The 24411-nt window shown below is 34.2% G+C and overlaps 1 protein-coding gene across 10 annotated transcripts in view; it reads right to left on the reverse strand.

Annotated features, from left to right (window-relative positions):
* The window catches only part of LOC6049933 (probable glycoprotein hormone G-protein coupled receptor), a 64814-nt gene that overhangs the window by 15601 nt on the left and 24802 nt on the right, over positions 1-24411 (reverse strand). For all 10 annotated transcript variants that reach the window (XM_038248354.1, XM_038248349.1, XM_038248350.1 and 7 more), the window contains exons 3-4: positions 5807-6840; positions 290-498 (exon numbers count right to left, since the gene is read on the reverse strand). In XM_038248354.1, coding sequence (XP_038104282.1) covers positions 290-498; positions 5807-6338 — 741 coding nt within the window. In that variant the 5' untranslated portion in view covers positions 6339-6840. The remainder of the gene's footprint in view (positions 1-289; positions 499-5806; positions 6841-24411) is intronic.

Below are 24411 nucleotides of genomic sequence, written 5' to 3' on the forward strand. Positions count from 1 at the left end.
CCAAGACGGATCGAATGAGACTAATACGGTCAAAATCCGTTCATCCAGTCCGGAGATAATCGAGTGACAATTTTTTTGTCCACCCACCTACACACATCCACACAGACATTTGCTCAGAACATGATTCTGAGTCGATAGGTATACGTGAAGGTGGGTCTACGAGGTCGAATTAAGAAGTTAATTTTTCGAGTGATTTTATAGCCTTTCCTCAGTAAGGTGAGGAAGGCAAAAAATACAACAAGCGTTTTTATTAGGAATTTAAAAAATACACAACAAAAAATGTCCTCACCTGTTTCACAATCACCCGATAGATGTGCGCGTAGAAGCCGAGCATGATGAGGGCCGGCGTGATGATGGTGGCAAAGTACAGAAACACCAGGTAGTCGTAGTCCATCACCTTGGTGAAGAGACACGTGTCGATCTGGGGCTTCTCGTGCCACCCAAACAGGGGAAGGAACCCGATGATGGAGCCGGCGAGCCAGCACAGGCTGATGATTACTGAAAAAAACGGAAAATATTCAATAAAAACAGCCAAATTTAACGGATTTAATTGAAGCTCGCATTTTCATCATTATTGACAATCCGAGGTTGCGTGCCGTTGGCATTTTTCATTAATTTGCTGTGTTCGTAAAGCGATTGTCAAACAACGGCTCTTGTGTTGTGGTTTTTTAACCGATTGTTCCGGCGTGGGAGTAATTAAATGGTGTACAAACGGTCATTTGTTGACTTTCTGGTTGTGATATGGTGGCGGTTGAGAATTAATTACGTTTTTGTTTAAAGTGTTGAAATGTGCTGCCTTTTGTGTGTTTTTTTAAATACCGAGCAGAAATTGTTTGTTTATTGTTATTTTATGGAGACGCCTGGTGTTTCACAAATCATGTTCTGACACTTTCGACCACCGTGCGTCTCCACGGAAACGCAATATTTTTCTAACCTACACATTCCAAGCCAGACACTAGATTGACCATAATGGCATTTTTAGACACATTCCGTAACTAACTGTGGCCAAACTGCGGCCACGGCGGCCACTTGTTTGAACATTTGTTAACGAAAAAAGGTAGGGTAAAGGTACCAAGTTTTGCCCTGAAACAATTTTCTGCCAAACAGAGAGAAAAACAAACCCCGAAAACAAACGACTTTTCACCAACTCTCTCGTAAAAAAGTGAGAGTGACAGCAATTGACTTAAAAACAGAATTTATGACTTTCTAACAGGATGATGGGCGGAGGATTTTATTAACCTTGTGCCGCCGTCGTTCGGTAATCATCGCCGTTTTTTCTTTCGGATGTATTATGTCTTTATGTTGTGGTCGCAGCAGTCAGCGCGTTATGATGTTTGTTTCTTTTGTTTTTGTTTTGAGATGGCAGATAAATGGGAAGGTTGAATAAACTCTTTGGTTATAGTTTTGCAGATTTTTTTTTACGTTTCAGTACAACATTTGAGAAATTGGCATAAAAAATGTTTTAATTTTTACATTTTAATCCCGCAAAATAAAACTTCAAATTTAAATTCTCAAGTTTTTGTATTATTTCTGATTAAATAATGTAAATAAATAAATAAATAGAAACATTATTTTCCTTATTTCCGTAGCAGCAGTTCAGTAGGGCAAATCTGCGTTGGTAAACAAGAAGTCTATCTCTTTTGCTCAAGTGACAGTTCACGTAAAATAAGAGGGAGAAAGACTGCTTGTTTACTGACGCAGATTCACCCTATTGAACTGTTACTACGGATTTTATTGTGACTGTATCTCGAAAATAAAGCAATATTTATTTTTGAATCAGAATCAAGCGATTGTTTCGATCAATTATTGTCCATCCATAAAAAAGTAACTTATCAAAAAATCTAAAAATCAAAAACAAAAATAAGGCAAATATTTTTGTTCACCTATCTAACAACATTAGATATTTTCTACAAATCATGTTTAAAAAACCAATAGTTAATAATGCTGTAAATTTGCCTATAGGTTGATTTTCATTTTCCATTACGTCATGATTCAAAATCCGGACACTTAGTAGCATATCGTTTTTGTTATAGTTGACAAAAAACATGTAATAAGTTGGAAATGAAGAAATATCATCAGGATGTAGTATTAACAGTCAGTTTTAAGAGAATGCATGCAAAATATGTCTTTTCTAACAATTTTTCATCAGAATTTGAAAATTAAAATGACTTGTTGTGCTTCGAATCCCGGACACTGATAAAAGCTGATTCGAAATCAGGACACTTTTGCTTCGAATTCCGGACACTCGTTTTTGCTAATGAATCGCACAAATTTGGACTGAAATGTTAGTGAATGGCATTCTTTAGGTCTTAAATAAGCTGTTAACTTTAAAACAATCGATGTTTTAAGAGCGAGTTTTTCACCAATGTGTAACAGGTCGTATCGAGGTGCTCCGATTTGGATGAAACTTTCAGCGTTTGTTTGTCTATACATGAGATGAACTCATGCCAAATATGAGCCCTCTACGACAAAGGGAAGAGGGTAAAACGGGCTTTGAAGTTTGAGGTCCAAAAAACCTTAAAAAAAACCTTAAAATAGCTCGCATTTCCGTAAAACTTCATAAATTCCAACTCTCTTAGATGCATTCGATAGGTCTTTTGAAGCACTTCAAAATGTGCCATAGACATCCAGGATTGGTTTGACTTTTTCTTATAGCTTTTGCAAATTACTGTTAAAAATGGATTTTTTTAAAACCTTAATAACTTTTGGCAACAGCCTCCAACACCCATACTCTCATAGGTCAAAATTTAGGGAATTTCATGGACTATAAACCTACGGTACTAACTTTTTGGCCAATCGCAGTTTTTCTCATAGTTTTACGGTTTTTCTAGAACAAACATTTTACAATGTTAGTTTTTGCCCTGTAGACCGAGAAGACGGCACTTTTTGGTCTCAATTTTGTCATATTCGGAATCCTCGGACAAATTCACGTAAGTTAGAAGTATTGGAGTTGTAATATTTCTTTAAAAAATAATTAAATAAAACATTTTTGAAAAAAGAAAAAGATCATATTAACCCTATGACCAATACGTCAAATGCTGTATCAAGTAGGCGAAAACCTGTTTTACCACCAATCCAACAAATTGTTAAAAAATATTTTAATTCATTCTAAACGGCAATTTTTCCAATCAAATTTACAACTCCAATACTTCTAACTTACGTGAAATTGTCCGAGGATTCCGAATATGACAAAATTGAGACCAAAAAATGCCGCTATGGCGGCCTACAGGGCAAAAACTAACGTTGTAAAATATTTGTTCTAGAAAAATCGTCAAACTATGAGAAAAACTGCGATTGGCCAAAAAGTTAACACCGTAGGCTTATAGTCCATGAAATTCCCTAACTTTGGCCTATGGGAGTATGGGTGTTGGAGGCTGTTGGGAAAAGTTATTAAGGTTTAAAAAAAATCCATTTTTAACAGTAATTTGCAAAAGCTATGAGAAAAAGTCAAACCAATCCTGGATGTCTATAGCACATTTTGAAGGGCTTCAAAAGACCATTCGAATGCATCTAAGAGAGTTGGAATTGATGAAGTTTTACGGAAATGCGAGCAATTTTAAGATTTTTCATGTTTTTTGGACCTCAAACTTCAATGCCCGTTTTACCCCACTTCCCTTTGTCATAGAGGGCTCATATTTGGCATGAGTTCATCTTATGTACAAGGGGATGGAAACTCTTAGAGCTATAATTATTATGTTGACCAGTATATCAAAATATATGTTAGTATACTTATTATTTCCTTTACATATCGCCAGTATACTTACCAATATACTGAAAGTATCTTAGTATACTGACAGTTTATTGCTTTTCGGTTAGTATACTAACAAGTATACTGGAATATCGTTAGTATACTTAGTATTCCTAAGTAATATTAGAGTTTCCAGCCCCTTGCTTATGTATAGACAAACAAACCCTGAAAGTTTCATCCAAATCGGAGCACCTCGATACGACATGTTTCACATCGGTGAAAAACTCGCTCTTAAATGAAAGTTGATGTTAGAATTCATCAAATAACCCATTTTTGACATTTGAGCAGTTCTCTCAGATTTCGGTCATTCGATTTTTTTTGTATTTTTCAATCCGGCTGAAACTTTTTTGATGCCGTCGGTATGCCCTAAGAAGCCATTTTGCATCATTAGTTTGTCCATATAATTTTCCATACAAATTCGGCAGCTGTCCATACAAAAATGATTTATTAAAATTCAAAAATCTGTATCTTTTGAAGGAATTTTTTGATCGTTTTGGTGTCTTCGGCAAAGTTGCAGGTATGGATATGGACTACACTGAAAAAAATGATACACGGTAAAAAAATTTTTGGTGATTTTTTATTTAACTTTTTGTCACTAAAACTTGATTTGCAATTTTTTTATTTTTTGATATGTTTTAGAGGACATCAAATTCCAACTTTTCAGAAATTTCCAGGTTGTGCAAAAAATCTTTGACCGAGTTATGAACAGCCCACAATTTTTCAATGTCGATATCTCAGCAACTAATGGTCCGATTTTCAATGTTAAAATATCAAATATTTGAGAAATTTTCCGATCTTCTCGAAAACAATATTTTCAAAATTTTCAAATCAAGACTAACATTTTAAAAGGGCGTAATATTGAATTTTTGGCCTTTGGGTGACCCACCTTTTTCTAACGTCGATATCTCAGCAACTAATGGTCCGATTTTCAATATTAAAATGTGAAACATTCGTGAAATTTTCCGATCTTTTCGAAAACAATATTTTGATTTTTTTAAATCAAGACTAACATTTCAAAAGGGCCAAACTTCAAATATTATGCCTTTTTCAAATTATAGTCTTGATTTGAATATTAGACTACCTGCAACGCGTAGTTTTATAATTGTTTTAACGTGAAGACTTCCATCATTGCCATGATTTTTCGTTCAAAGATATAAATTTTGCGTCGCTATCAATGTTTTGAAAAAAAAAATCCTTCTACAAGTTGTTTAGAATTGTGCCCTACACATGCTGATTCCTTTTGGTAACGATTATCTCATTCCTTGCAAAGTTATAGAAATTGTCATTGATCAAAGATTGCCAACTAGGACGTCAATGATTGTACCACAAAATTATATAAATTTTGAAACACATTTGATTTAGACCAAAAATTCTTTCAGTGGCTTCAAGAAGGCAACAACAAACATATGCTGATTCATTTTGGTACAGAAATTCGTTAAATTGAACTCAATACAGAAAATTTTAGAGTGATGATCAATTTTCTTCGAGAATGATCAACGGCTTCACCTTAAATTGCGAGCAGTTTTAAATATTTAAAACAGGCGAAAATGAAACTCGAACACGATGCTATCAACGCGCTGATCTAAATATTGTTTCAAATAAATTCATTTGATTGTGACCGTATGATTATCAACATAGCATCATAGTGTGCGTGTAAGAAACCGTCATCTGATTTTGTTTGAATCAGAGTTCCAAATCGCCACACGTTTGAAACAAAGTCGTCGAGCAGTTTTATTTCTGATTCAAAATACTGCTCGAAAAATAAAACTGCAACTCCCCGTTGCGGGTGGTCTGTTTCAGTTCTATTTGAAAAATGAAACAGCTAGAACAAAATAGTTGCAGGTAGTTTAAGTATTCAACTGTTGGTCTATTTACACAAACAAATCAGAATTTTTTGACCAAAATTTGATTTGTTTTCAATTTCGGGAATTCCCGGGACAAAATATATAAAAAAAACTGAATTCGGGAATTCCCGGGTTTGGAAAAAATCCCGGGATTTTTGTCCCGGGAACTTCCGGGATGGACGCACTAATCCGAATAGAAATAAATTTCACTCACCAATCGCCGTCTTGGTCCTGACATTCCTCGAGTACGCCATCGGATGCAGAATCGCCCAGTACCGGTCCACCGAGACGGCCACCAGGCAGAAGATCGAAATCGTGCACAGCACGATCAACAGCGAGATCGTAAACAGGCACGCGTGCAGATTCCGCGGCAGACCCACCGACGAAAGCACCGCAAACGGAACCCCGAGCAGTCCCACGAGGAAATCCGCCACCGCCAGGGACACGATGTAAAAGTTGGTCCTCCGGCGGAGTCGCCGCTCCCGTTTGAACACCACAATGACCATGGCGTTGCCGATGACGGCCATCAGGGCAACGAGACCCTCGAACACGGCGTAGGTCACGTCCAGGGTGCCCTCCTCGGAGCTCTGGACGAACCGGGGCCCGGTCCAGTTCCCGAGGTCACCGTCCACCAGTGGGCTATCCATGTCCAGGAGGGTCGCCGAGGAACCATTATTGTTGAAGAGATACGGTTGTTGTTGTTGTTGTTGGCCGCCGACGATTCCCAGCGGTTCGAACGAGGTCATTGAACCGGGCCACGTGGCCAACCCCGGTAACGATTGGGCTCCGGGCGCGCAAAATGAAACTGAAACCTCTCCGGGGTCGGGAAAATTAATTATCCTGCATTGATAATAACGACGGGTTTCGCGCGATTCGATACGGAGCCAAGGTCAGTACACTTTACAGGTTGGCACCATTTTGACGGATAAACTGTCAATATATCACTTCTTCCACCGGAGAACTGTCAAAACGAAACGTCACTTGACCAAAATTTTTCCTCCCAACCTTATCAGTTATCTTGGCAACCGTGTCCCGTCCAATAACATTTATTTATTTATTTTCACAGATTTCACTCCGTCGGCGGTGACCGGATGCCGCAGTGTGTCCGACCCCTTGCAGCGAGGAGGCGATCCTGCTCCACCTCCACCGGAGAATTCCACCGGAATATCTCGAGTGCGATAAACCGTGAAATTTCATTGGTTTTGGCGGGGATGACCTCGTGTGTGTGTGAGGCAGTGTTGCCAGAATCTGCAATGAGAGAAAAAAAGAAAAACAAAAAAAGCGAAAATTCAGTTAAGAGGAAATTATTTTTCGAATATTTCGGTGCGGAACATCCGGTGGGTGAAAGGGGAAGATTAATGGGACACACTCGCGGATCGTCCAGGGAGGGGGGGAGGGTCGACATATGAGAGCAGGCGTCAGTCAGTTGGTGAGAGATTAATGGACCTACGCCCGGGGAGGGGACCGCGATGTTCGTGGTGTCAAATTTCATATCTTCACTGATTGACGCGCGTTGTGAGTTATTTCATTTGGGGTCAGTCACGTGTTAAAAGTATTGCGAACGTGTGGTGTGAAATTTCAGTGTGGGGAATTTTTGTAACATTTTTGTTAGTGTAAATGATGTGTGTAAGCAAATTGAATTAATTTATTGTTTATTAACAATTATTAACAATTATTATTATTATTAACAATAACATTACTCAACCAGCCTAATTGAAGTTAAATATATTTCCTTTTAATCAAATATATTTTATTAATAACTCAATAGCTTTTCAAAAAAAAACTTCAAAAATCTATTTCGAGGTAATGTTGGTGTCATACATGCGCTTATTTTTTTTTGAACTGAGTGGCCTGTTCTTCAAATTATTTATCCTTGCATTAAAAAGGTTTTGATCCCTTCTAAAATTATTTTCATAAAAATCCTATTTATAATATCGTCGCTTTTATGCTATCTTGTGACACTTCCTATCTTTTTACAGCAGACGTGTCACAAGATATTCACAAAAGAAGGAGAACTTCCAAGTTATTTTTTTCGAGAATCCAATAAAAGAAAGTTGTGTGTTTACCTACTTGAGCTGTTTATTACTTTGATGTACGAGAAAATACTGTTTGACAGCTGTAATTTTTGGCCAATGTTCTATTTGGCTGATAATTTAAATGTGACAATTGAGGTTTTGCAGGGCGACTGTGTTTCAAATGTAGGTGGTGCCAAAATGAGGTTACCTGCGAAAAATCGTATTCATTTCTGCTGGATTGAAGAACAAAATCGCTTATTTCTCATGATTCTCTGCATCAATCTTAATGAAACTGGTTGCAAAAGACGAGACATTTTTTTTGCTTTGAAATAATGAACATCATTTTTTGGGCGCGCAAAAACTTGTGATCTTTTTCTTTAAAAAACATGTTTTGGAACACGAAAAAATGAGTTTCCCCATATATATCAATGAAATAAACAGTTATATAGTTGATAACAGATGTGTTAACGTATATTCAAAATTTTTTATTGATTTTTGACCGACTTTCTGGCCAAATAGTTCAAATACTATCTTTTTCGAAATTTACAGTTTTCTCATAGAAAAATCAAACAAATATTGGAAAGTTGTACACCAAATTGTTGGAAATAATTTTTCTCATCCGAATCCGGCATAAGTTTTATAAAAATGTTGATTTTGAAGGAAAAAACACATTTTTTCAAAAAATCATAGGTTTACGCTATTTGTTCATAGGTGGCGACATGTGTCGTTTAGCTTTGCTGCAAATCCTCTATAATGAACAAATTTTCCCTACTAGTCGGACACCTAGTTTTGAGTAGAAATCTCGCAATAGAGAACGCCATAGAGGATTTGCAGCAAAGCTAAAAGACGCATGTCGCCACCTATGGGCAAATAGCGTAAACCTATGATATTTTGAAAAAATGTGTTTTTTCCTTCATAATCAACATTTTTATAAAACTTATGCAGGATTCGGTTGAGAAAAATTATTTCCAACAATTTGGTGTATAACTTTCCAATATTTGTTTGATTTTTCTATGAGAAAACTGTATATTTAGAAAAAGATAGTAATTTGGATCATTTGGCAAGAAAGTCTGTCAAAAATCAATGAAAATTGTTACCACACGTTACCACATCTGTTATCAACTATATAACTGTTTATTTCATTTATATATACGGGGAAACTCATTTTTTCGTGTTCCAAAACATGTTTTTAAAAGAAAAAGTTCACAAATTTTTGCGCGCCCGAAAATTGATGTTCATTATTTTAAAGCAAAAAATTTTTCTCGTCTTTTGCAACCAGTTTCATTATGATTGATGCAGGGAATCATGAGAAATAAGCGATTTTGTTCTTCAATTCAGCAGAAAGGAATACGATTTTTGGCAAGTAACCTCATTTTGGCGCCACCTACATTTGAAACACAGTCGCGCTGCAAAACCTCAATGGTAATAGAGAATTTGCAGCAAAGCTAAAAGACGCGTGTCGCCACCTGTGAACAAATAGCGTAAACCTATGATTTTTCGAAAAAATGTGTTTTTTCCTTCCTAATCAACATTTTTATAAAACTTATGCCGGATTCGGATGAGAAAAATTATTTCCAACAATTTGGTGTATAACTTTCCAATATTTGTTTGATTTTTCTATGAGAAAACTGTAGATTTAGAAAAAGATAGTAATTTGGACTATTTGGCAAGAAAGTCTGTCAAAAATCAATACAAATTGTTGAATATACGTTAACACATCTGTTATCAACTATATAACTGTTTATTTCATTGATATATACGGGGAAACTCATTTTTTCGTGTTCCAAAACATGTTTTTTAAAGAAAAAGGTCACAAATTTCTGCGCGCCCAAAAGTTGATGTTCATTATTTTAAAGCAAAAAAATTTTCTCGTCTTTTGCAACCAGTTTCATGAAGATTGATGCAGGGAATCATGAGAAATAAGCGATTTTGTTCTTTAATCGACAGAAAGGCATACGACTTTAGGCAAGTAACCTCATTTTGGCGCCACCTACATTTGAAACACAGTCGCGCTGCAAAACCTCAATGCTGTAGAGCGAACAATTTGATTTTGATTTTTCAAACAAAAAAACTGTATTTTTTTTGCAAGATTATAGAGGATTTGCAGCAAAGCTAAAAGACACATGTCGCCACCTTTGAACAAATAGCTTAAACCTATGTTTTTTTTTGAAAAAAATGTGTTTTTTCCTCCATAATCAACATTTTTACAAAACTTATGCCAGATTCGGACGAGAAAAATTATTTCCAACTATTTGGTGTACAACTTTCCAAAATTTGTTTGATTTTTCTATGAGAAAACTGTAAATTTATAAAAAGATAGTAATTTGGATTATTAGGCAAGAAAGTCTGTCTAAAATCAATGAAAATTGATGGATATACGTTACCACATCTGTTATCAACTATATAACTGTTTATTTCATTTATATATACGGGGAAACTCATTTTTTCGTGTCCAAAACATGTTTTTTAAAGAAAAAGTTCACAAATTTTTGCGCGCCCAAAAATTGATGTTCATTTTTTTAAAGTAAAAAAAATTTCTCGTCTTTTGCAACCAGTTTCATTAAGATTGTTGCAGGGAATCATGAGAAATAAGCGATTTTGTTCTTCAATTCAGCAGAAAGGAATACGATTTTTGGCAAGTAACCTCATGTTGGCGCCACCTACATTTGAAATACAGTCGCGCTGCAAAACCTCAATAGCTACAAACAAAAAAATATCACCGTAATATTAAAAGTAATTTACTTTTGAAATAAAAAGTGGTTAACATTTGCTGCACAATATGTTTGGCAGGTTGAAAAGGGCATTTTTTTTAATTTCTTGCAAATTTAGAAATCTATTTGTATTTCAATTCAAAATCAATAGCTTAAATATATTAGCTTTAAAATATTAGTTCAATCGACAATTAAAAAAACCCAGTTCTTCCAAAAAACTAGTCTCTTTTTTAAATTTTAACTGTTTCCTCTCTTTTAGGGTGGCTACTCAAACCCTCAAATTACCGAAATTCCATTTTTTTCGAATTTTTCCGATGCTTTGAGGACCTTAGACAATTGGCATTTCTTACTCAAAGAATTATTTTGAATCGAATAGCTTAACAAAATATCAAATTTTCAAGTACATTTTAAAATATCCTTGCATAAATTTTTCTCCCTCGTTTTTCCTGGATAGGGTAGCAAAAATAATAAAAAAATCTTTGTTTTATTAATTTCTAAGTAAAAATTATCAAATTCATACTTCAATATTGTTTTTATTACACTCCAGAAATTGAAAAGATTTCTATATCATAGAAGTTCTGTTTTTATTAAGTATTCTTTTTTCTGTCAAAGTTATCAAATTAGCAAAACAAATCAGGAAAAATGAAAAAAAATATTAACCAGTAGTTTCATTATGTATTCAGCTATTTTTCAAAAATAATCCAGTTTAAAAATATTCATGTTTCATCCTCTAATTTTTGTGAAAATTTGTAAGAGGCCTACATTTGGCCGGTGGAATAAAAAATGCTTTAAATAAGTTTACCTCAAAAGATTTTAAAATTTTAGAATTGCAGAGATTCAATTATCTTAGAATTTCTGAAAAATATGTTTTTATCAAGTTTACTTTCTCAAAATGTGAGTCAAAATTATGAAATTTGAAAAAATGTGAAATAAAAAAATATTGACGTTGAGTTGTCATCAAGAAAACAGTTTGGTTAAAATATTAGGGTTTAATAAAATTCCTGTATAATTTTTTCCATTCTTTTGGCGAAAATTTGGAGGAGACAATATTGATCGATGTTCTTAGCAAACGAAAAAGTTTTGATTTTATTTGAAACAAGCCTTACCCGACAAACTTTGTTTTGCCTTTTTTTTCGTTTGTTGACGTTTTTTTGATTTTTTGCTTATTCAACATGCACTGTGATCAACATATGATTTTTCGGTAACTTTCTCCATACAATTTACCGATGCTCCGGAATCGGTTCCAGAGTGGCCAAAATGTCAATTAGTTAGCGTAAGAACCTTCCGCAACCAAACGCAACAAAAAGCTCCTCGATCCGAAGCTCCGTATTGAACTGATTCGCGTTTTAACAAAACCGTCGAAATTTTTTATATTTGAAATAGATAGTATTTTTTTCAGAAAAAACGCATTGGTTCATTTCTGCTAGGAAAAAAAGGGTGAAAAAATGAAACGTTTAAATAAATTTTGTTAAACATTTTGAAATGTCTGCAAAAAAAGGTAACAAAAATGAAGATAGAAACTTTCCTGTGTTTTGGCTTTTACTTTTTAAACTATAAACTTAATCACAAATAAATTCTTTTTTTTTGATAAAAAAAAATATTGAGATTATTGCGAACTAGCAAATATTTTTCAAAGAAGTATCCTTTCAAATAGCGAATTTTTGATGACAAAACATAAATTCCCACAAAATTCGATTTTTCTCGAATTTTGTCAAAGTCCCAATTTAATCCGATTTCTGGACTTGAGTGGCCACCCTGTCCTGCAAAACTCACGATCAATGTAGAGAAAATAATAAAATGAACGGATCACAAAAATCTATAGATATCTAAAATCTGGCAACAATGGTCATACTTATTGATGATTTGGCAACTCTGTAATTAATTTTTGACATTTAAAAAATAATAAATTGAACAATGTCGTCTTGATAATCTGGGAACCGTGTCATGATGTATCGTCACTTAAGAACAATAATTTTGTTTGAAAATCTTCAGTATATTGTTGGATCGTTTCTATTTTCCAATTGATCGTTTTTGTTTCCAAATTTGATGATCTGGCAACCCTGTCTTGATATATTGCCACTTATGTCAAAATTGGAAATCTGGGAACCCTGAGCTCTAAGTATCGCTTTATTGTACAAAAAAAAGTTTAATTGTTAGAAAGGTAGAAAAAATATGTTTTAAATAAAGGTCAAAACAAATTTTGTTGTTACAAAGTACCAAGAGTTTATTTTTTGTGGCACTCATAAAATAAATCACTGAGATTCTCACTGCTGTTGCTGCTACTAAGCCATAATATTTACGACCAGTTGCTGGATGCAATATAAATATATGGTTTATTGCACTCGTCAGCCAAATTGATACTCAAGCCAACCGTGAAACGTGATCTAGATGCACAAATATAATTTGCTTTAGGATTTGAGCTCGAAGGAAACATTTCTTTTCTAAGGCAAACTAAAGTGAGGTCATTTTACTCTGTCAAAAAGTGTGTTGCCAGCCGGGATAAAAACCAATCATGACAGGTGTTTTTCGTTAAAGATGAAAGTTTTTTTTCTTCTCACCTGTGAAACAAGAGGCACGTGCCATTCGTCTCACAAATTCCACATGACACAGAATCAGAGCCAGCTTAACTGTCCCGCCACTCAGTCTGGAAAAACTTTCGCCACAAAAGAAGTCAAAGAAGAAGCTTGGCAAAGAAAACTTTTCGACCTCATCCATCTATCAATCAAGCGAGATTTTCGCCGACGACGGCACAAAAATGAAACCGACAGAAATGGACCTATTAATAGCGTCGGGTGTATGTCTATTTCGCAAAAAACTAACAACAACAAAAATCACTCACGAGAAAGAATAATCCAATTTGCATGCCGATTGCGCCTAGAGTTATGCGTGATTTAATAGGATATCAAATAAACGACGACGACGACGACGACGATTGGGAACGTGTTCGACGTAGCATTTCAATCAAGTTGATTCAATTTCGATTTCAACAAAAAAAAGAAGATAAACATAACAAAAATTCATTTCGTTGCCGGGCCCAGGCCAGTTTATATAAATATTGAATCACCCAGGGTTCGATTTCCACGGGACCGTGAAACGAAAATGTATGCCCCAAATTAATTAACTATAATCGATTCATTATCCCGATTTCACGTGTGTCAGCGATTCGAACGCCATCATTAATTCGTTTTTAATTGTTTTTTTTTTCTCTCGTCGCTCCCATCAGCGAACCACCTTTCAAACGATCCGGTTCCATTTTAAATATTGAATTTTTAACCCTCAACCCCCCGCGAAGCTCTTCGAATATTTATCATTTCCCACCGAGTCGGCTAAAAACCACAAAAGTGTCAACGTGGCCAATGACTGGTGCGCGCTTGTGGCGAAATCGCAAATTAAGTGGCCACTTGGCCCTGTCAAATTAGTACAAATTGTTTCATCGACAGTGGCACGCGTGGCGATAGTCGCGAGCGAGACAGTGGTAAACCACTGGAAATTGCGTTTTTTTTGTTGAATTGAAGGCATTTTTAAAGCATTTTAAGTCATTCAACCTTGAAGCCACCTATTGGCGACTAGCCGTACTAACGCTGAACGCCTCAAAGTAGGCAACAGTGACGAGCCCCTTTTGCACTTGACATTGAACGCGCTGGGCACCGTTTATCTTGTCATCTGATAGTAGGGCATAAAACTGTCATTTGAGTCGTGTCAGTGGGCGCACCCTTGCTGCTATTGCAATCAATCAAATTGCACACTCTTTCCCGGACGGTGATGCAATGAATTGCACCTCCTGCCAGGGCGGTTGCACTTGGACATTTGTACAAGGTAATTGAGCTATCAGGATAAAGCCATGTTGTGGTAGGAAGAGCAATATAAATGCTTGAATTTTATGTTTTTCCTTTTAACTTAAAGTATTTTAATGTTACCATTTTAAAATAAATTATTGCTCAACGATTTAAGGATGTTTGTTCAGAATATTAATTTACCAGAATATTTTTTCAGGCAGCGACTTCAAAAATAAAAACTTTTTAATTTTTTTTAATTTCAAATGTCAAATGAATATGCCAAAACTACTTCTTATCTTGAAGATTCTGTAATCCGCAAATCAGGAGATTATTATAAATTATCTTCTAGCTAAAGAAGCAAAACTACAACTCCAACGGCGACAGTGAAAAGTTTTAATCCTTCAAGTAATTAGACTGATAAAGACCCGCACCAGTCTACCATCTTCAGCCGAGTACAAAACTGCCCAACCGTACTGAAGAGCTTCACATTTTGGCCACTTTATCCGAGTTGACTCGAGAGCTTGCCGTCGTTACTACCTCCTCACAATCGTCGAAATTATTCGACGACCATCATTTGCGTCCAAAATAAGGGCGACGGGTCTATTTTGGGCACAATTTGATATTCAACTCTTTTCAATCGAAATTCGCTTTTGTTAAAAATTCCAAACCTGAAAAAACTACTAATTTCCTTAACCTTTTCATAAAAAAAAATCTAAAGTGAGGAAAAGCCACTCTCGAAACGCAGACGGAACTCGCCGTCGAAAAGTGGCCAGAGGAAAGGAAGTGACGTATCAAAGTTTTTTTTTTTTTATTTTTTAATTTATATTTATTCAAATTTCTTTTCCATGTACATTCATTCAGTTAAAATATTATTGAGTGTCCAATCACAAATGATGACTTTTCACCTCAATTTTAAATACTAGCAACTTTCATTTATTCATGAAATATTGTGGCTTTCGCTATTCAGTGATTTCAAATGTAGGAGGTCCTACATGTACAAAAGGGAAAAGGGATACCTTAAAACTAACTTATAAACTATATAAAGAGCGGATCAATGCAGCTGAAGACTGCAATGATTTTTGTCGAAATGCATCAATTATCTTATTGGACATAACATCCAAAGTGTCAACTTCGGCTAATTGATGAAGTTCACTGGTGCTGAACCAGGGAGGAAGTTTCAGAATCATTTTCAGAATTTTGTTCTGAATCCTCTGAAGTTTTTCTTCCTGGTTAAGCAACAGCTTGTCCAGATCGGCACAGCATAAAGCATGGCAGGTCTGAAAATTTGTTTATAAATTAACAGTTTATTCTTGAGACAAAGTCTAGAATTCCTGTTTATAAGTGGATACAAACATTTGATATATTTGTTACATTTAACCTGGATACTTTCAATGTGATCCTTGTAAGTAAGGTTTTTGTCAAAACCAAGTCCAAGATATTTCACTTGATCCTCCCACTTTAAATTTACCTCATTCATCTTTATAATGTGATGACTTTTTGGTTTAAGAAAATCAGCCCTTGGTTTGTGAGGGAAAATAATAAGTTGAGTTTTGCAGCATTTGGAGTAATTTTCCATTCTTTCAAATAAGAATTGAAAATATCCAAGCTTTTTTGTAATCTTCTTGTGATGACACGAAGGCTTCTGCCTTTGGCGGAGATGCTTGTGTCATCAGCAAAAAGTGATTTCTGACATCCTGGGGGCAAATCAGGCAAGTCAGAAGTAAAAATATTGTATAAAATTGGACCCAAAATGCTTCCTTGAGGGACGCCAGCACGTACAGGTAGTTGATCAGATTTGCTATTCTGATAACATACCTGCAGAGTACGATCCGTCAAATAATTTTGAATAATTTTCACGATATAAATCGGAAAATTAAACCTTTTCAATTTCGCAATCAAACCTTTATGCCAAACACTGTCAAATGCTTTTTCTATGTCTAGAAGAGCAGCGCCAGTAGAATAGCCCTCAGATTTGTTGCTTCGAATTAAATTTGAAACTCTCAACAACTGATGAGTAGTTGAATGCCCAAGGCGAAATCCAAACTGCTCATCAGCGAAAATTGAATTTTCATTAATGTGCGTCATCATTCTATTAAGAATTATTCTTTCGAATAATTTACTAATAGATGAAAGCAAACTAATGGGCCGATAGCTTGAGGCTTCAGCAGGATTTTTATCCGGTTTCAAAATCGGAATTACTTTGGCATTTTTCCAACTACTGGGAAAATATGCCAAATCAAAACATTTGTTGAAAATTTTGACCAAGCAACTTAAAGTTGCTTCTGGTAATTTTTAATTAAAATGTAAAAATGCCATCCTCACCAGGGGCTTTCATATTTTTAAATTTTTGATAATAGATTTTATTTCATTCAGATCCGTATTAAAAACTTCATCTGATGAAAATTCTTGTTCAACAATATTCTGAAATTCTATTGAAATTTGATTTTCAATAGGACTCAAAACATTCAAGTTGAAATTATGAGCACTCTCAAACTGCTGAGCAAGTTTTGAGCTTTTTCCCCATTAGTTAATAGAATATTATCACCATCTTTTAAAGAAGGGATGGGTTTTGAGGTTTCTTAAGAACCTTTGAAAGTTTCCAAAAGGTTTGGAATAAGGTTTAATTTGTTCGACATCTCTTGCGAACTTTTCATTTCGCAGGAGAGTGAATCTGTGGTCAATAACCTTTTGCAAATCTTTTGAATTCGCTTCAGTGCAGGATCACGAGAACGTTGATACTGTCTTCGGCGAACATTTTCAGACGAATCAGAAGCTGAAGATCGTCATCAATAATGGGAGAATCAAATTTGACTTGGACTTTAGGAATAGCAATATTCCTAGCATCCAAAATTGCATTAGTTAAAGATTCCAAGGCTGAATCAATATCAGCTTTGGTTTCTAAAACAAAATCATGATTTAAATTATTCTCAATATGATGCTGATACCTGTCCCAATTAGCTTTGTGGTAATTAAACACAGAACTATTGGGTCTGGTAACTGCTTCATGAGAAAGTGAAAAAGTTACTGGAAGGTGATCAGAATCAAAATCAGCATGAGTCACTAAAGGACCACAATACTGACTTTGATTTGTCAACACCAAATCAATTGTTGATGGATTTCTAACAGAAGAAAAGCAAGTTGGCCCATTCGGGTATAAAACCGAATAAAGACCAGAAGTGCAATCTCTGAACAGAATTTTACCATTGGAATTTACTTTAGAATTATTCCAAGATTGGTGTTTGGCATTAAAATCACCGATGATCAAAAATCGAGATCTATGCCGAGTAAGTTTATTCAAATCCCCTTTGAAATAATTTTTATTTTCCCCAGTGCATTGGAAAGGCAAATATGCAGCTGCAATCATAATTTTCCCAAAAGAAGTTTCAAGTTCAATGCCCAAACTTTCAATAACTTTTAACTTAAAGTCACGTAACGTGCTATAAGTCATACTACGGTGGATAACTATTGCAACTCCACCGCCATTTCGATTCATTCGGTTATTAGTTATAACTTTATAATCTGGATCACTTTTCAAATAAGTGCCAGTTTTTAAAAATGTTTCGGTTATAACAGCAACATGCACGTTATGAACTCGTAAAAGTTGAAAAATTCATTTTCTTTCGCTTTTAAAGAGCGAGCATTAAAATTCATAATATTGATGGAATTACTTAGATCCATGATTAAACTTCAGGGTAAGAACAACATCATTCGCAAATTTTAATCCAATCTGGATTGCTTCCATCATGGATGTAGCATTACTCATTGTTTGAATCAAACCAAACAGTGAGTTTTGCAAAAAGTCATTTTTCAAACGTAACATCGCCGAGATCAGAAGATCCCAAAGCGTTGCCAGCAGAAAAATTTTCAAATGAGATTTGAGGTACCTGCCCAATTTCAGAAAGATTGGTAGAGGATTTAAAATTCGTGGATGAACCCGAAACGACGTTAGCATAAGAAATGCCATTGTTGTTACCTAACTTTTCCACGGTAGGGGTATTTCTAGAATTGTTCGAGTGAGACAGCACGAACGTTTGATTTAAAGATGCAGGTACAACCTGACTTTGAGAAAATTTCGGTTTGGATTTCGGCTGATGCTTAGCACGAGAATCCAAAACCTTTTTCTGATGGGGCAATCCCAGAAATTTGATTTGTGATTTCCACCACAATTTGCACATTTAAATTGGGTGACTTCTTTCACGGGACAATTGTCCTTGTCGTGAGAAGAATCCCCGCAAACCATGCATTTTGGAACCATGGCGCAATGATCAGTACCGTGACCGAATGCCTGGCAACGCCGGCACTGGGTCAGATTCTGGCCATTACCGCCATGTTTCTTAAAATGCTCCCACTTTACCCGTACATGGAACAAAAACTGAACTTTGTCCAAAAGTTTCAAATTGTTGATTTCATTTCTGTTGAAATGAATCAGATAAAATTGTGAAGTCAAACCAAAGCGAGAAATATTCCCGTTTGATTTTTTCTTCATTGGTATTACTTGGGATGGGGCAAAGCCAAGCAACACCTTAAGTTCGTTTTTGATCTCATCCACCGACAAGTCGTTGGAGAGACCTTTCAGGACCGCCTTGAATGGCCGAGCATTCTTGGTCTCATACGTGTAGAAATTGTGTTTGTGGTTTTTCAAATAACCAACAAAAGTTTGGTGATCTTGTAAAGATTCCGTCAACAAGCGACATTCTCCTCTTCGACCAAGCTGGAACGAAACCTTCAAATTGCAAGTTTCCTTGCAATTCTTCAGTTGCGTTCGAAAGCTGGCCAAATCGGAGACGGAAGTCACAACAATTGGCGGAGCCTTTACTCGTTTCTCGACGGCAGAAGGCTCAGTACGAGGAGAAGGTTCCTTGTCATCAGTTTCGGATAAAACACCGAAACTGTTTGTCAATGGAATTGGAGGATTGACCTCACATTCAGAATCAGAATCAGACCTCAGAAGAGGCTGTTTTCTTTTTCTGTTTCCGTTAGCCGGTTTAGCGTTCAAACGCTTCACCGACGTAACGACCAAATCTTCAGAAGATTTGCGTTTACCTTTGTTTTGACGCATTTTGCAAGCAAAGTTCTCTTAAAAAGATGGCCTTGTTTGTAAAATACAACAAAATTTCAGGTGGGGTTAGCCTTGAAAAGACTGTTTAGAATTTTGGAAAATAACTCAGGTAGTCTTTAAAAAGACTGTGAATTTTGTTTTGAAATAACTCTGAGCTTAGGTAGTAAAAAATACCGCAGCTCTAGTGTCCGTTCACCACGAAGGTTCGCAAGACACTGACGTATCAAAGTTAATTAACGACTTTTGTATACGCCGCGTTGTCGCCTTTTGAAGAGATGGTCAGAGTGGGAAGGGGGAAAGAGAGAGGAAGAGGAAGAAGAACGAGGCCAAAGATGACCGATGGCGCACGTTTTCAGTCAAAAGTGGGTAAAAATGCCTGGAATGAGAGTGAGTATGATGGGGGAGTGAGTTGAGTGAAGAGGAGGAGGTGAAAGAAGACGTTAAGGCCAGATGGTGTTTCGTGTCTTAATGTTATGTTTGGTTGCATCAAGTTTGGAAGCAATCATGAGCACAGTTGAAAATTTTGGGATCTGATTACTAAAATGTTGTAGATGTTCATGGTTTTTGAAAGTTTTCTTTGATGTTTTACTTGAAGAAATTGTTTCTCACTTACTCATTCACTCACTCACTCACAATAATGATCAAAATTATAAAAACATCAACGACCAAAGCGATCAAAACGATCAAAACGATCAAAACTATCAAAACGATCAAAACGATCAAAACGATCAAAACGATCAAAACAATCAAACTATCATAACGAACAAAACGATCAAAACGATCAAAACGATCAAAACGATCAAAACGATCAAAACGATCAAAATTGTCAAAATTGTCAAAATTGTCAAAATTGTCAAAATTGTCAAAATTGTCAAAATTGTCAAAATTGTCAAAATTGTCAAAATTGTCAAAATTGTCAAAATTGTCAAAATTGTCAAAATTGTCAAAATTGTCAAAATTGTCAAAATTGTCAAAATTGTCAAAATTGTCAAAATTGTCAAAATTGTCAAAATTGTCAAAATTGTCAAAATTGTCAAAATTGCCAAAATTGTCAAAATTGTCAAAATTGTCAAAATTGCCAAAATTGTCAAAATTGTCAAAATTGTCAAAATTGTCAAAATTGTCAAAATTGTCAAAATTGTCAAAATTGTCAAAATTGTCAAAATTGTCAAAATTGTCAAAATTGTCAAAATTGTCAAAATTGTCAAAATTGTCAAAATTGTCAAAATTGTCAAAATTGTCAAAATTGTCAAAATTGTCAAAATTGTCAAAATTGTCAAAATTGTCAAAATTGTCAAAATTGTCAAAATTGTCAAAATTGTCAAAATTGTCAAAATTGTCAAAATTGTCAAAATTGTCAAAATTGTCAAAATTGTCAAAATTGTCAAAATTGTCAAAATTGTCAAAATTGTCAAAATTGTCAAAATTGTCAAAATTGTCAAAATTGTCAAAATTGTCAAAATTGTCAAAATTGTCAAAATTGTCAAAATTGTCAAAATTGTCAAAATTGTCAAAATTGTCAAAATTGTCAAAATTGTCAAAATTGTCAAAATTGTCAAAATTGTCAAAATTGTCAAAATTGTCAAAATTGTCAAAATTGTCAAAATTGTCAAAATTGTCAAAATTGTCAAAATTGTCAAAATTGTCAAAATTGTCAAAATTGTCAAAAATGACAAAAATGACAAAAATGACAAAAATGACAAAAATGACAAAAATGACAAAAATGACAAAAATGACAAAAATGACAAAAATGACAAAAATAACAAAAATGACAAAAATGACAAAAATGACAAAAATGACAAAAATGACAAAAATGACAAAAATGACAAAAATGACAAAAATAACAAAAATGACAAAAATGACAAAAATGACAAAAATGACAAAAATGACAAAAATGACAAAAATGACAAAAATGACAAAAATGACAAAAATGACAAAAATGACAAAAATGACAAAAATGACAAAAATGACAAAAATGACAAAAATGACAAAAATGACAAAAATGACAAAAATGACAAAAATGACAAAAATGATGTATTAGATTGTAGTGGTGAATTTGTAATTATTATCAAACAAATGCAATAAATTTAAATTGTTTTCTGTCAGAAATTTATCTAAAGTAAGATTAATGCAGTTTACAAAATCCCCAACGAGGAAAACAACAGCTGAAATGTTTATTTGCTTTCACTAAACGATTGGTTTACGACCTTTTTTCTCCCTTGTTGCACCGCGTATAACATCCCCGTTGACAGTAACGAATTGCAATCGATTACTGTGGCTTATTTTGAACAGTGTCTCTGCTCCCCTCGGAGAAAAAAAGTTCATAAAACATAAAAAATATACTCTTCTTCTCCTTGATAATTTGTAATTGTCGGTTGGCGGCACTGTCCCCTTCTTCTAGTCGGCCTAAACACCGTTTTATGAAGGAAAACCCGACAAAGTCGGCGTCGTCGTCGTCGTCGTCGCAAAATACATGAGCTATCACCATCAGAGCGCCCGAGGTTGTTATTAAGATTAATTGGAGCCCATAGTGGCATGATTATCAAACGACCTCTTCTTCTTCTTCTTGGGGGGTGGTGTCTTCTTGCTTGAAGTGTTGATTTACACTTGACCTAGCGGCTACAAAATGAAAAAAGTACCATGCGACGCCACCAGAGTTCAACTAGCAGCATTAACGGTCAATTTAAATAAAACTCACCACGACTGGTTTGAATTCACCACAGCGATTGACAGTTCTTCGTAAACACATTTTACATCTATTTGTCTGTGGTGTACCCTTTTGACACCCTGCCTATCGGTGAACTCTACTCTCCAGGAAAAGAAAGTCTACTCGTCCGGAGCTCGCTAATAAAAAGTGAAATCCGATAAATCTCGGTCAGAAATATGAGCAGCCGGCCATCTTTTCTCAGCAGAGCGGCGGGGTCATAAATTTTTAATGCGACCCTTACACCCGGAACCGATTCCCGATCCGATTGCGGACCAGATGGGCTGGAAAAGTGCTGAAAGTGTGCTGTCTGATGGCTTTTGGGATGGAAGTGTATCCATTTCTCCGGCTGAAGGCTAATGATCCGCAGCGGAGTGAAGAAAGCTACTTTATTAAGGGTGGAGTTTTTCAGGGGGTTGTGCGAGGAATTGAGGTGAAAATTGTGGTGAACTGTTGAAAGGAAAAGGCAATTTGAGGTTTAATAGATTGTTGGGGGTTTAATGTTTGGATATTGTAGTTAAACATTTTGAGTTATTTGTTTAAATGAACAATTTTTATCAATTTTTAAAAAAATTTTAAACAATTTTTAAACAATCTTTTAACAATTTTTAAACAATTTTTAATTATTTTTTTTTTTACAATTTTTATACAATTTTTAAAAAACTTAAAAAAAATTAAACCATTTTAATCAATTTTTTAACAATTTTTAAGCAGTTTTTAAACAACTTTTTAACAATTTTTAAACCATTTTGAAAACATTTTTAAACATTTTCTAAGCAATTTTATAACAATTTAAAAAAATATTTTTAAACTTTTTAAAAACAATTTTAGAACAATTTTAAAACAATTTTAAAACAATTTTAAAACAATTTTGAAACAATTTTGAAACAATTTTTAAACAAGTTTTAAAAAATGTGTTAACCAATTTTTAAACAATTAACAAAAAAAAAAATAAAAGAAATTTAAACAGTTTTTAAACAATTTTTAAACAAATTTAAAAAATAATTTAAAAATTTAAAAAAAAATAAGCAATTTTTAAACAATGTTTAAACAATGTTTAAACAATTTTTAAACAATTTTTAAACAATTTTTAAACAATTTTTGAACAATTTTTAAACAATTTTTAAACAATTTTTAAAAAAATTTTAAACAATTTTTAAACAATTTTCAAGCTATTTTCAAACAATTTTTAAACAACTTTTTAAACAATTTTTGAACAATTTTTAAACAATTTTTAAACAATTTAAAAAAAAATAAACAATTTTTTTGCAATTCCAGTGTGAAACTGTCAACTTTTCCTGCCCTTCTGGAGAAACGAAACGGCCTACTTTTCCCTACCAAAAATAACAGAATGGAAAATTAATACCTTTCGATAACAATGCTGAAAATTTCTACTTTTCAGCACTGAAATGGGTGCTGAAAAGTTGAACTTTTCAGCACTAGTTTCGAAAAGTAACATTTTTCAATATTGTTTTGTTTTGAACGATGAATTTACTAAACACGGTAAACCTCGTTGGATAAATGTACAACTCGTGCTGAAAAAATCTTCTTTTTGCAACTTGTTGCATAAACTACTATTAAACAATTTTTAAACAATTTTTAGCAATTTTTAAACAAAAAAAAAAATTAAAAATTGTTTAAAAATGGTTTAAATGCTTTAAAAATGGTTTAAAAATTAATTTAAAAAAATATTAATTTTTAAACCATTTTTAAACCATTTAAACCATTTTTAAACAATTTTTAAACAATTTTTAAACAATTTTTAAACAATTTTTAACCAATTTTTAAATATTTTTTAAAAATTTTTTAAACAATTTTAAAACAATTTTTAAACAATTTTTTTACAATTTTTATACAATTTTTAACCAATTTTAAATATTTTTTAAACAGTTCCCAAACAATTTTAAAACTATTTTCAAACTATTTTCAAACAATTTTTAAACAATTTTTGAACAGTTTTTAATCTATTTTGAAACAATTTTAAACAATTTTTTTTAACATTTTTTAAACAAATTTTAGAAAAATATTAAACAAATACGAAACATTTCTTTAAACTGTTTTGAGGCAAGTTTTTGACCAATTTTAGACTTTTTTTTAAACATATTTAACGCTTTTCTAGCATTTAAAAACATTTCTTTTTTAATTTCATAAGCATCATTTTAGCAGTTTTTGTACCATTTTATGAACATAGTATGTATGTATGTATGTATGATCCCCATACCCGCAGGCAACTTGGTCCTGGAACACATGTGAGCGCTAGGTGAACAATTCGATCATCTTTTACTCCATAATCTGTACACCCACGTGCATAAGTTTTTTTGCACGAATTTTAATGCTACAAATACCGGCGCATAAATCAAAATAGTTTCCAGTTTCCCTCCCCAAGCGCCGGAAATTTGTAGCGGGTGTAGGGACACTTCGCATAGACGCCCTTGCTCCCATCACGTCACTGAGGGTATGGAGCGACGAGAAATTAATAAGCATGCCCCCCCAGTCGAACCTTCATTAGAGAAGCAGGCAATCCACAACTCACAGCGAACGACCAAGGGAACAC

This window comes from Culex quinquefasciatus, chromosome 1 (assembly GCF_015732765.1).
Source record: "Culex quinquefasciatus strain JHB chromosome 1, VPISU_Cqui_1.0_pri_paternal, whole genome shotgun sequence".
NCBI classification, from domain to species: Eukaryota; Metazoa; Arthropoda; class Insecta; order Diptera; family Culicidae; genus Culex; species Culex quinquefasciatus.